Source organism: Rhineura floridana, chromosome 3, assembly GCF_030035675.1.
Source record: "Rhineura floridana isolate rRhiFlo1 chromosome 3, rRhiFlo1.hap2, whole genome shotgun sequence".
NCBI classification, from domain to species: Eukaryota; Metazoa; Chordata; class Lepidosauria; order Squamata; family Rhineuridae; genus Rhineura; species Rhineura floridana.
The window spans coordinates 86,257,087-86,271,600 of NC_084482.1; the positions used below are offsets into that span (position 1 = coordinate 86,257,087).

General features: G+C 42.1%; 1 protein-coding gene across 2 annotated transcripts in view; it reads left to right on the top strand.

Annotated features, from left to right (window-relative positions):
* The window catches only part of DOCK2 (dedicator of cytokinesis 2), a 459,036-nt gene that overhangs the window by 400,512 nt on the left and 44,010 nt on the right, over positions 1-14,514 (top strand). For both annotated transcript variants that reach the window (XM_061616811.1, XM_061616812.1), the window contains exon 42: positions 9,465-9,546. In XM_061616811.1, the coding sequence (XP_061472795.1) occupies positions 9,465-9,546 (82 nt within the window). The remainder of the gene's footprint in view (positions 1-9,464; positions 9,547-14,514) is intronic.

Sequence of the window (14,514 nt, forward strand, 5' to 3'; positions counted from 1 at the left end):
ATGGTATTGTCTGCATATCTGAAATTATTGATATTTCTCCCTCCAATTTTCACTCCTCCTTCATCTTGGTCCAATCCCACTTTCCGTATGATATGTTCTGCGTATAGATTAAACAAATAAGGTGATAAAATACACCCCTGTCTCACACCCTTTCCGATGGGGAACCAATCGGTTTCTCCATATTCTGTCCTTACAGTAACCTCTTGTGCAGAGTATAGGTTGCGCATCAGGACAATCAGATGCTGTGGCACCCCCATTTCATTCATTATTATTGTAAAAATTTTATAATCAGAGTTCAATAATGAAATTGGACTGTATGATTCCAAGTATAGAGGATTTTTTAAAGGTTTTGTTAAAACCACTATCTTGGAATATCTCCAGATTTCAAAAAAGGCGTCACCAGCTAATATTCCATTATATAAACACACCAATATTGGAGTGAGAAGCTCCTTATAATGTTTGTAAAACCCATTGGTGTACCCATCCAGGCCTGGAGAATTATTGGTCTTTAAGTTACTTATGATTTCATCAGTTTTTTCAGACTGAATAGGGCCTGTCAGTGCTGCTCTCCTCTCCTGTTATAGCTGCCAATTGCCCATTCAATAGTCCTGGATTGTGTTCGTTAAGCTGCCTCTATCCTTACATAGTTCACTATAAAAATTAGTAAATTCTCTATTAATTGCCTTAGCTTCTCATATTAGCCCCCGTCTTTTTTTGTAGTTTGTGTACCACCCTTTTGTTTTTTTTCTTGATCCAATTTGCCAATAGTCTAGAGCCTTTATTTCCATATTCATAAAAATGTTGCTTTGCATATAGCAGACTAACCATTGTTTTGTTTACCTCTAGTAAATCCAATTCCTGTCCTTTTATTTCCATGGAGCGCAGTATTTTTCTAGATCCCATTCCCCCATATTCAGCTGTCACTATTTCTAACTCTCTTGCAGTAGCGGCTGTCTGTAACCTGCTTATTTTTTTAATGTTTGCTCATTCTTTTATACAGATGCCACACACCACTGCCTTTGTGGCCTCCCATTGGGTAGTGATAAAGATGTCTGGGGTTTCATCTTCTGTGAAATAATTTTTTCAAGTGTCTTTTATAGTATTTGTGCTGCCTGGGGTGGTAAGAAGGATTGGGCTAAACCTCCAAACTGAGGAGTTTCTTGAGTGCTCAGGTTAGGAAAAAATGCTATGACGGGCATGATCAGTGATTCTAATAGCCCTACGGTGGCACTTGCCACCCGTGTCAGTATTTATTTATTTATTTCATTTGTATACCGCCCCATAGCCAAAGCTCTCTGGGCAGTTTACAACAATTAAAAACATTAAAAACAAATATGCAAATTTAAAAACACATTTTTTAAAAAGGCAATTTAAATTGTTGTGACTTGTCGCTGATGATGGGCTACTGCCAATTACTGCATTTGCAAAATATATAGGACAACATTTTCAAACAAAAGTAATTACACATTTATAATTCCATTTTTCAAACATAGTGCCTAACTCTTAAAGAGTTTTATGTAGTATTTGGAGAAACATTTTTGGCTGAGAGAGAGAAGTATACACATTTTTAAAATGTATTTATTTGAAGTAATGTCTCATACTAGTATGCTATCGAGGCACGTCTGAGTTTGATGGTTCTTAGAAAAAAAAGTGAAACTATGGTCCCCTGGGTGCAGTTCTGCCCAAACTTCTTTTAGTCCAAATTTATGCAGCATTTGTAGAATTTGTAATTTTTTTTTAATGTGTTATGTTTGCCTTTAAGAATTGATTTTCGCAGTTTGGATTTAACAAGCAATTCCTGATCTAACCCTTTTAAATTTAGATTTAGTTCTCCCCCAAGAATAAAGTCCCCTTTCACAATTTTCTTTAGTCTCAGAAATGGTGTAGTTAAGAAGTTCAATTGTCCTGAGTTTGGAGCATATAATGTGCCTATCGTTTATTGGATGGAAACCCTCTAATAAACCCATTAAAAAAATAAAGCACCCTTCTGGGTCTTCAATTATGTTTTGCACTTCAAAAGGGAAATTTCTCTTGAATACAATTGCTGTATCATGGGCCTTGGCAGAGCCAACTGCTAAATATTGCTTGTCAAAATAGCTATGCTTCAAGAGTGTTTTAGAGGTAAGGGGTGAGTGAATTTCTTGTAAGAAGGTAATAGCAGGATCCATACCTTTTATATAACAAGTTATTCTGTGCCTCTTTGTGTTGTCACCTAGCCCCTTCACATTGGGGGGTTAGAACTTTTATATTAGGCACGACATCTTTTGGGATTTTTTTCGCCTTCTTCCACCCTTCTTTCTCCCCTCCCCCTCTGCCCCCTTTCATCCACCATATACAACCACCAATTTAACTTGGAATATATCAATCGAGGGTTTAATAATAGCAACCAAAATAAGCCACCTTTCCTTCCTCATGGGCCCTTTCCCACCCCAAACCTTACCCACCGGGGTCTAACTGAGGAAATAAATGCTAAACTTGAACAACATACCAGCACCTTCCTTACAGGGAAAAACTTAAAGTCCCTGAGCGGCACCATTAGAGGCCTGACCTTGTGGACTCGGTTGAAAACGCTGAGTCCACGTCTATGCAAAAGTGCATAGATCCAGGGCTTAGGCCCTTGTGATAAACACAATTGTTTTAGGGGAAAAGGCCAAAAGGTAAAAAAGGATATGGAAAGGAAAAAAACTGCTGCAAAGAGCCGCCATCTCCTTCGTTTTGCCCCCACCCCCAGATGGAACATGAGGTAAAAAAGAAAGAAGAAAGAAGTCCTGGGGACACATGGGAAGAAATAAGGAAGGAGAGGAGAAGAGAGAACTATCATTCCTCCCTCCTTCCCTCCCCATGCACACACCCCCTTAATATTAGAAGCAACCAAGATTAATATATGGGTGATTTGTGTGCTATTTCTCAAACAATGTCGTTTGGGAGGTTTAAACACGAGAATTTGTTGGAAGTATGTGAGTATTGATGTGCAGTCTCTTCATCTTGCACTAGAGGGACTTGGTGTGAGAGATCGAACTTCCATGTGGATATTAGCTGTTGATTCTGTAGGAGTGCGTTTGTGAGGGTGAAGATTTTTCTCACGGCTTTCCCAGCGCCCATTGTGTCTGTGTTGCATGTCATTTTCATCAGCTTCTAGGTCTTCCTTTTGGATCCCTTTGGGGTGTTCTATGTTGCATGCCATCAGGAGGGATAGAGCCTCCTTCATGGGGCTTGCTGTCAGCAGCCCTCCTTCTTGGGGACAATCAATGGAAATGGGAATCTCCAGTGGTACTTGATTCCCACCTTCTCCAAGAGGGTGGTGACTGGTTTAAAATTTCTTCACTTTTGCAGCGTATCAGGGCATAAATCTTGTAATGTCATAACACGCCTGCCAACAAACTGCAAATCTTTAATCTTCCTCAGGGCTCGCATTAATTCTTCTTTCTTTGTGAACCTTGTGAAGCAAGCAATAATATCCCTTGGGGGTGCTTTATCATTGGGTTTTGCAGCTAGTGCCCGGTGAGCTCATTCGAAGTCGTTTATCGATATTTCTAGGCCCGAGACTACAGAATTTAACCACTCTGCCAAAAAGGTGGCCATTGACACAGTGTTCTTTAGCCCCTCTTTAATTCCATGAAAAAGAATAAGTGATCTACGTACCTGATTCTCGATGTTCTCCAGCTTATTTTTTATAATCTTATTCTCATGTTGGAATAGCAATAGTTTCTCTGAATTAGTTAGGCTCAGATCCAGTGCTTCTGATGATGATTGTGCTACATCATACAAATGTGCAGCGAGGTCTGTCAGTTTAACCTCCAAGCGCTGAAAAGAGGCATCTCAGATACTTGCTATGTCCAGTTTAAAAGACTGAAATTGCTTAGCTAGCTCTTCCTTCCATGAAGCAGCCATGAAATTAATTAATTAATTAATTAATTTTTAACAATCTTTGGCTTGACTTCAACAAATAATGAGGTAGATATTTAACTATACCTTTCTGACCAATCAAAATCCACCTCGCATTAAAAGGGGAATTCCTAATGCAGCTAAAAAAAACCGTAGAAGGCACCTGCTGAAACTATAAGTAAGCCAAACCTCTCTTAATCAGAAACTTTGTAAGAACCATTAAATAACTTTCATAATCAGATTTATCAGTGAAACCCATTTTGACAATGGGTAATTAGGTAATCTCTCTGCTTTGATTGATTTAATTTTAATTCAGTAATATAAAATGTGGAAACACTATTCCATTAGCACAGCTTACAAAACTGTGTCTACTTCAAGAAATACCCAGAATAGTTCTAAGAATGCAGTTCTGGGATCTCTTCAGTTCAGATTTTACATAGTGGCCCCAAACAACTCCAAGAAGAATTAGGTTAGTTTCTATCAATTTAAGTGTTGGAAATCCCCCCCTTATGATACTTTAGAATTCCATTCCATAAATGAAATAAGTATCAAACTTTTGTGTTATTTCTTCACTCAGGTTCCCTTTTCCCTAATATTAGGTTTGGTTCAAGATGTGATAACATTCAGACAGGGCAAATACTTTTTCATGGCACTGTAAAAGATTGCCTAACCCCTTATGTACCCAAATAATCACTGTGGTCTGCAGCAGAGGGCTTCCACTTCATCTGGAGATCCATTCCATACAGTGCTGGAATTGGGCCTTTATTGTGGCAGCACCTTTGAAACTCCCTCCTATTACACATCACACATGCACTGTTGCTATTCTCTTTTCAGAGCTTACTGAAGACCTTCGTTTTCCAACAAGTTTTTTAAGTAGAGATTTTTATCCTAATCTGTATCTGCATTGGACTTAATATTTATTTTAATATATGTTTTATTGTTTGATGTTTTTATTGATAATCGGGATGTTTTGTGGGAAGTGATTCATACGTGAAATAAATAAAGGGTTGCTTTATGTTTGTTTTTTAAAGAAACGTAGTAAAATCCATATGATGAAGAACCAGAAATGTTAGAATGTGGGAGCCCTATGCCAAAAGATTAAAGAAATGAAAGGGAAATTTAAACCAAGAGTAGGGATGTTGAATAATCAACAGGGGAACACACTGACTGACCGAGATGAAATAAAAGGAAGATGGAAGCAATACACTGAAGAACTCTATAAAAGAGATGCCAGGATGACAGATTCATTCACGGAGGAACTGTATGATGAAGAACCAGAAACTTTAGAATGTGGGGTGAAAGGTGCTCTTAAAATACTTGGAAGAAACAAATCACCAGGAACAGATGGCATACCAATAGAGTTGCTACATGCTACTGAGACTGAATCTGTCCAAATTTTGACAAATATTTGTCAACAAATATGGAAAAGAAAACAATGGCCCACAGACTGGAAGCGTTCAATATATATCCCAATTCCAAAGAGGGGGGATCTCAGGGAATGCAGTAATTATCAAACTATTGCCTTAATATCCCATGCAAGTAAAGTAATGCTCAAGATTCTAGGCTCTTACCCTATATGGAGCGAGAAATGCCAGACGTCCAAGCTGGATTTAGAAAGGGAAGAGGCACCAGAGATCATATTGCAAACATATGTTGGATAATGGAACGGACCAAGGAATTTCATAAGAAAATCACCCTGTGCTTTACAGATTACAGAAAAGCCTTTGTGTAAATCATGAAAAACTATGGAATGCTTTAAAAGAAATGGGGGTGCCACAGCATCTGATTGTCCTGATGCACAACTTATACTCTGCACAAGGGGCTACTGTAAGGACAGAATATGGAGAAACCGATTGGTTCCCCATCGGAAAGGGTGTGAGACGGGTTTATTTTATCACCCTACTTGTTTAATCCATATGCAGAACATATCATACGGAAAGTGGGATTGGACCAAGATGAAGGAGGTGTGAAAATTGGAGGGAGAAATATCAATAATTTCAGATACGCAGACGATACCATACTACTAGCAGAAACCAATAATGATTTGAAATGAATGCTGATGAAAGGTAAGGAGGAAAGCACAAAAGCAGGACTACAGCCGAACGTCAAAAAGACTAAAGTAATGACAACAGAAGATTATGTAACTTTACAGTTGACAATGAAGTCATTGAACTTGTCAAGGATTATCAATACCTCGGCACAGTCATTAACCAAAATGGAGACAATATCAAGAAATTAGAAGAAGGTTAGAACTGGGGAGGGTAGCTATGAGAGTACTAGAAAAGGTCCTCAAATGCAAAGATGTATCACTGAACACTAAAGTCAGGATCATTGAGACCATAGTATTCTCAATCTCTATTTATTTATTTATTTTATTTATTTATTAGGCTTATATCCCGCCCGACTAGCGATAGCTCTCTGGGCGGTGAACAGCAGAAAAATACAATAAATACAATAAGAAAAACAATACAGTGCAAAAATGCAATTAAGTTATATTAAGTTAAAAAGTACAGTTAAAATGCTTTGGGAAAGAGGAAGGTTTTAACTTGGCGCCGAAAAGATGACAATGTCGGCGCCAAGCGGACCTCCTCGGGGAGACTATTCCACAATCCATGGGCCACCACTGAGAAGGCCCTAGATCTTGTCACAACCCTCCGGGCCTCAGTGTGAGTTGGAACCCGGAGGAGGGCCTTCGTAGCAGAACGTAGTGTACGGGCCGGTTCATAGCGGGAGAGGCGTTCCGACAAGTATCATGGTCCCGCGCCATACAGGGCTTTATAAGTCAATACCAGCACTTTGAATCTGGCCCGGAAGCATATTGGTAGCCAGTGCAAGCGGGCCAGAACAGGTGTTATATGCTTGGACCGTTTGGTCCTTGTCAACAGTCTGGCCACCGCATTTTGCACTAGCTGTAGCTTCCGGACTGTCTTCAGAGGCAGCCCAACGTAGAGTGCATTGCAGTAATCCAAATGTGAGGTTACCAGAGCATGTACAATTGATGTAAGGTCCTCCTTACTCAGATACGGGCGTAGCTGGGCTACCAACCGGAGTTGGTAGAACGCATTCCGAGCCACCGAGGCTACTTGAGCCTCAAGTGAAAGGGAAGAATCTAGAACGACTCCCAAGCTACGAAGCTGCTCCTTTTGGGGGAGTGTAACCCCATCCAGGATAGGGTATATATCCATCATCCGATCAGAGAAACCATCCACCAACAGCATCTCAGTCTTGTCAGGATTGAGCCTCAGTTTGTTAGCTCCCATCCAGTCCATTGTCGCGGCCAGGCAACGGTTCAGCACATCGACAGCCTCACCTGAAGAAGATGAAAAGGAGAAGTAGAGCTGCATGTCATCAGCGTACTGATGACAACGCACTCCAAATCTCCTGATGACCGCACCCAACGGCTTCATGTAGATGTTGAAAAGCATGGGAGACAGAACTGACCCCTGCGGGACTCCACATTGGAGAACCCACGGTGTCGAGCAATGTTCCCCAAGCACTACCTTCTGGAGATGGCCCACCAAGTAGGAGCGGAACCACTGCCAGGCAGTACCTCCAACTCCCAACTCCGCCAACCTCTCCAGAAGAATACCATGGTCGATGGTATCAAAAGCCACTGAGAGGTCAAGGAGAATCAACAGAGTTACACTCCCTCTGTCTCTCTCCCAACATAGGTCATCATACAGGGCGACCAAGGCCGTCTCAGTGCCAAAACCGGGCCTAAAGCCCGATTGAAATGGATCTAGATAATCGGTTTCATCCAATAGCGCCTGGAGTTGGCCAGCAACCACTCGTTCCAAGATCTTGCCCAGGAATGGGACGTTTGCTACTGGTCTGTAGCTGCTAAAATCTTCTGGGTCCAAGGAAGGCTTCTTCAGGAGTGGTCTCACCACTGCCTCTTTCAGACAGCTGGGGACCACTCCCTCTCGCAAAGAAGAATTTATCACCTCCTTGGCCCAGCCAACTGTCCCATCCCTGCTAGCTTTCACAAGCCAAGAGGGGCACGGGTCGAGTACTGAAGTGGTTGCACGTACCAGTCCATATGTATGGATGTGAAAGTTGGACAGTGAAAAAGGCGGATACAAGAAAAATCAACTCATTTGAAATGTGGTGCTGGAGGAGAGCTTTGTGCATACCATGGACTGCGAAAAAGACAAATAATTGGGTGTTAGAACAAATTAAACCAGAACTATCGTTAGAAGCTAAAATGATGAAACCGAGGTTATCATACTTTGGACACATCATGAGAAGACCTAATTCACTAGAAAAGAGAATAATGCTGGTAAAAAGAAAAGGAAGTAGAAAAAGAGAAAGGCCAAGCAAGAGATGGATTGATTCCATAAAGGAAGCCACAGACCTGAACGTACAAGATCTGAACAGGGTGCTTCATGACAGATGCTGTTGGAGGGTGCTGAGTCATGGAGTCGCCATAAGTCGTAATCCACTTGAAGGCACATAACAGAACAAATTCATGCATCCCACATGTAGACTGACCCTAGTGTATAAAGTAGTCTTAAGATGCCAATGACTTCATTTAAAAATGGACTTGTTCATTCTTGTAAAAATTCAGAGCAGTTGACATGGGGCTCCTAATGGGCTTCCAGCCACACATTGGTCAGACATTCCCACCTAGCTTCAAAATGGGAAAGAACCAGGTGCTCCCATATCATGCACTGGAGCCATGTCTCCATAAAATATTGCCTCTAAGTTAAAAAACAAGCAAGATCTTGGTTTTGTCTTTCAAAGGTCAGAGCTGAGCTGTTTGTCTTTGTTCAGCATGAACCAGATCAAAGTAGTCCTAAAGCAAGAGGTGCATGTGAATGCATTGTGTGGTGATAGATTGGGTTGCTTCTCTTGTACTGGTAGACAACAGTGAACTCAGCGACCACATAACCTACAGGGAGGGGAATGCTTCGTGTTTTTTATGACACTGTCAATGAAATTACATATGCATTTTTAAAGGTTTTAATTATCACACAGGAATCTTCCCCCACTTCAGTTAATGTACATTTAATTATGATAATCCACAAATTGCACTTCTCCCATTTTCAAGGATGCTATACCTTTTCCAGCTACTGTGGGAGAAACAATAGCCCTTGTTGCCCTGTGATTTGACTTGGGTGCAATCCAGGAGGCATACATCACTCACCCCAGTGATTGTAAATCTATCTTCTTTCATAGATATCAATTCATTTCAAAATGGATACAAGGGCAACTAAAACTGCATTTTCTGATTTGCACCAGCACCAAACACAGATTCAAAATTACTTTAAGTAGCACATGTGAAATCAATATATTTCAAATATTTGGGGTGTTTTACTTTTTTACTTTGAAAGTCATGTTCATCATCATATTTTTGAGCACATGTCCTTTTTAAACTAAATTTTAATGTCTACTCAGGTAATTACTGCCAACTTTCATAAACGTCCTGCCTTCCATGTGCATTTAATGTATTTCTTCACAACTTTTAATTTCTCAGACAATTGTAGTGCAGTTTTTTTTGTTTCCAATGTACTCATATGTTGTAACAAAGCATAGCTGACTATGCTACAATGTTTTGTCCTTAACCAGTGTTACTTTAGACATACAGTGCTTCACAGTTCAACCAGTTTTGGAAGAGCATCCTCAGTTCAAAAATAAGCCGGTCCCAGATCAGATTATCAAGTAAGTATTGTTGTTGTTGTTGTTTGTATAAAAATTGAGATTTGCACACTCAAAGGATGATCTTCCTCCCTGGCTTACCTACTAGCTATAAAAACTAAACACACCTAGTCCAAAGAAAGCCAAGCCACACTTCAGATGGAATGCAGCATGCAAAACTTTAGACACTTTAGTCCTTATACTGTTCAGGATCCAATATCTGTTGGAACACTCCTCCCAACATGAACCTCCTCAGACCTTAAGATTGTCATATTAAAATCGACCCTTCTCTGAATGCCCCTTCCAGAGAGGATGAGAGGATGGCAACAAGGAAAAGGATATTTTTGGTTGTGGCTCCCTGCTTGTGGAATGCTCTCCCCAAAGAGGCCCACCTGGCACCAACATAACTGTATTTTTAGCTTATTGTTTGTTTCAATTGGTGATTATGGTTATGTTATTGAATTTGTTGTATAGTTTTAAATTCCTGTAAGTCACCTCAAATTTGTATTTGTGTAGGGCATCAAACAAATTTAATAAATATTGAAGACTGTCCCAGAGAAGGGGGAACAGAGAGGAAGTGAGAAATGAGGCAATGATGGAGAGTGGTGATGCTTCATTGTGCAGAGGAGGAAGAAATACAGAGGATAGTGGCAGGTGAAAAACTAGCATGAGAGAGAGGGGCAGAAGAGAGAAATAGGAAGATGAGTTATTCCTTTCCTTCCTTGTTGTGATCTGTCATATCAGAGGGTCAGAGGCAGGGGAAGCCAGTATTCCTACATCAAAGATACAGTGTGGCCAAGCCAGACCACAGAATAAGAGAAGTCACCAAATCAGTATCTGCAGGAGTTTGTCTGGCAGAGTAGCTGCCTGTCTCGAGGACTGTGCAAAAAGTCCAGAAAAGAGACTGCCGCAAGCATCTGCTGGAATGTTGAGAAAAAATATAAGAAGATTGTGAGTGTAAGGAGCCTGGAAGAACTTTTTCCTAGCAGACAACAGCATACATACTTGACAAACACAAAGAAAAACACCAGGTTTGGATTCCAAAACCATTTATAGAAAACAGAGTGGTACGATAAAGGGGATTTCCAGGTAAACAAAAGAGGAAGATGAGGATCTACCCTTCTAGACAAATGAAGATGCTCAACATGAGTTGGATGTTTGTCAGTGCTAATTGAGCTGGTTTGGACATAATGCTTAACCATTTTTTATTGTGACAGGAATGAATCAGTGAGCCTCTCCCCTTTCCTCTCCTCATCTGGCATGGTTGGGAGGAGGAAACTGAACATTTTTGTCTACATTTTTGTCCAACTTCAGCTTGTTATTTTGTCTGAAGCCAAAAAAATTGTGGTTAATGTTAACTATGGCTTCTTTGAAACAAACCAACTTCAAACCATGGATTATGAAGCAGGCTTGTTTTAACAAACCATAGTTAGCATTAACCACAATTCAGGATTTAGATATAATGCTAAACTGTGGTTAATCAAAAGCAAATACTTCCAGACTTTCCTCCACAGCCATGTTGGGGATGTAGGGTAGGCAAATTTTCCTGCAAGTTGTCCCAATCACAATAAACCAAGATGCAGGGTGATATCAAACCAACTACTGAGGTCTCTGGGTTCTGTTTAGCTGGTGGCAGGGTGTTGTTTTGATTGAATTAAGAAATGGAGATTTGGCTTTTGTGCTTCAAAGTGTCCCCAGGTCAGGAGATAGAGACCTGAAGCGCTCTCTTTTCCATTTCTTTAGAGAAGACCTGCAAAATGCATCCTGTCCCAATTTCATAGCCCTTGCTAGCTAACATTTCCAGACAACATGGAGAACAGAAAGGCAAGATACTGTGGGGACAAAATGGGGAGGGGGGTAAGCCAGCACTTTGGTTACACTTTAGACTACTGGACCAGATCTTTTACCCATTGACTCAAATTCTTTTGGTGGTTAACCCTTCACTTCCAAAGCCCTGTGTTTTATATATTCTTCTGGGCTTAATACCTAGAACAGGGATGGGACATCTGTGGATCTCCATATGTTGTAGTACATCATCCATGACCATTGGCCAAGGCAGCTGGGTTGATGGAGCCCAACAACACGTGGAAGACTACAGGTTCCCCATCCTTCACCTAGAAGCAGCAACATGCTCTAATTATAATCACAACACAATTGAATTAAATCCATTTTTGAAAGTGGGGTATTTTTGCTCCACATACAACCTTAAGTACTGGACAGACAATAAACAACAACATTAATTCACTAAATGTGTTGCTCAAATATTAACACCAAAGAGATCCTCATTATATAAGTAACTTTTAAAACTGGTAGCATAAGGCACTTTTCCCAGTTGTATCTGGTAGCTAATTTCAAGACTGTTCTACCATGAGACACACAAATTGCTATCCTAATAAGAGACACACTGAAAATGTGCGCTGTACAATCTTTGTATCTGTCCTTTCATCTGTCATGTTGTTGCTGCTAAGTTTATTTTCTTCCCGTCATTAATGGGAAAACGTGCTGCTGAACCACCAATCTAGCTAATGCTGCCAAAAGCAGCTGATTGAAGAGAATGATAATTCAAATATAATGCAGTCACCATTCAGTCTTGCAGCTCCTGGCTGGGTCAAGGGGTATAAAAGCCCAGCGGCCGTTTGGGTCCTGGGAACAGCTGCAGCACTAGGGGACTGGAGAAGACCTACCCAGAAAGTGAGCACTTGAGTACTTGAGAGTCTGGGTGCTTGCTTGCTTGCTTCCCTGGGTTGCAGCACTAGGGGACTGGAGAAGACCTACCCAGAAAGTGAGCACTTGAGTACTTGAGAGTCTGGGTGCTTGCTTGCTTGCTTCCCTGGGTTGCTGTCTCTTGAAACAGCTGAGGTCCCTGGTAAGTGCTGTAAGGACTGGGACCCCCTACCTGACGCTGAATCTAGAGAGAGGCTGCATTCTGTCCTACAGCCTCCTGCATCAGCTCCTGATGGGTCAGGGGGCATAAAGGCCCAGGTGATCTTGGACAGCGAGTCTGCTGCCAGTGGGGTTACCACCAAAGGGGTGACCCCAAACGTAATCATCCTTTGGGGAGTCCTTAGGGAGTCCCGAGGGCAAGGGCACTACCCCCCTTTTTTTTAACCAATCTAGAGAAGATTGGTAGTGGGGAGGGTGTAAGGCACATGTGTAGTTCCTGTGCAGAGTGAGAGCCTGTGCAGTGAACTGAATGATAGGAGAAAGTCGCCATATGCCTTCAGAGTGAGAGTCTGTAACTGGCAGAAGGCTGGCCTTCCCTGGGAGTGAGATGGGGGGAGTAGATGTGCCCTCTGTGAAGATATTGAGTGGGTCTGGTTGTTCCCAATTCTCTCAGAGGCAGACTGGGATAACTAGTTCTGGTAGGTTTTGTTGGTGGCTCTTGTGCCTGTATCATGTGTTTAGGAGGAGTCTTGGAAAGGAGAAACATGGGTGGCATTATCCCAATTTCAGTGATCATGGGTAGAGGAAGGTATAGCCATGGGGTGTGTGATGGGCTACCATAGAAGATGAGAGCAAGGCTATCTATGCCATGTTCCTCGCTCCCACTCCTTCCATAGATGGGTTCCTGGCTGACATCTGCTGTTTCCACTGGCCCGTGTGTGCTGATGTTTAACGCTAGATCGGTACACAATATGACCGCACTCATCCATGATTTGATCATGGATGAGGGTGCTGATTTGGTGTGCATTACCAAGACCTGGGTGGGTGAGCTGGGAGGAGTTGATCTGACCCAGCTTTGCCCACCTGGATACTCAGTGCAACAACAGCACAGGCTGCATGGATGGGGGTGAGAGGTTGCTGTAGTCTATAGAACTTCCATCTCTGTCACCAGGAAACCACTTGATCACGGAGCTGGCTGTGAAGGCCTGCACCTGGTGTCAGGCCAAGGAGACAGAAAACTAGGGTTGCTGTTGGTGTACCATCCACCCTTCTACCCAGACGCTTCTTTGACTGAGCTGGCAGAGGCCATCTCACCTGTGATATTGGAGGAGCCCAGACCAATAGTCCTGGGTGATTTCAATGTCCATACTGAAGCTGCCTCTAGTGTTCCAGCTCGAAACTTCATGACCTCCATGACGACCATGGGGCTGTCTCAAGTTGTCACTGGTCATGTAGAGTAGGGCTCACCCTCGACTTGGTTTTTTCTCCAGATGGAGGAAGGGATGGTTTGGAGATGAGGGGTGGATGTCACCCCATTGTCATGGTCAGACCACCTCCTGGTGAAGTTTAGTCTTACAGCTCCAATCCTTCCCTGCATGGGTGGTGGACAAATTAAGATGGTCCGCCCCGGAGACGAATGGAATCCATTAGATTCCTGAATGTCCTGGAGGAGTTCCCAGTAGATAGAGCGGGTGACTCTGTTGAAGCCCTTGTCATGCTGTGGAACAATGAAACACATCAGGCTCTTAACACAGTTGCCCCTGAGTGCCCTCTTTGGCATTGTAGAGCCCAGTTTGCACTTTGGTACATCAGTAAACTAAGGGCAATGAATCAGGCCGGATGACGGCTAGAGTGCAAGTAGTGAAAGGCATGCTGTTGCCAATGTTTTGAGGAGGCATGATGTAGTAGTAATGGAGGACTGCAATTACCCCAATATCTTTTGGGAGACAAATTCTGCCAAACATGGCACCTCCAATTCTGTGTTGGAAATAATTTTCTCCCACAGAAAGCAAGAAGCAATTAGAGGATCAGCTATCCTTGACTTGATTCTAACTAATAGAGATGACTTAGTGGATGAAGTGGCAGTTACAGGAGTCCAGGATGGGTGGGAGTTTCTAAAAAAGGACATTCTTAAGGTACAATGGCAAACAATTCCATCGAAGAAAAAAAGGGGGAAACAGCAGAAGCCACCAATGTGGCTTCACAGAAAGCTTAGCGATGACCTGAAAACAAAAAAGGACGCATACAGGAAGTGGAAGGAAGGCCAGATCACAAAGGAAGAGTAGCATGGAATTGCACAGATGGTGTTAGCAAGGCTGAAGCTGAGAA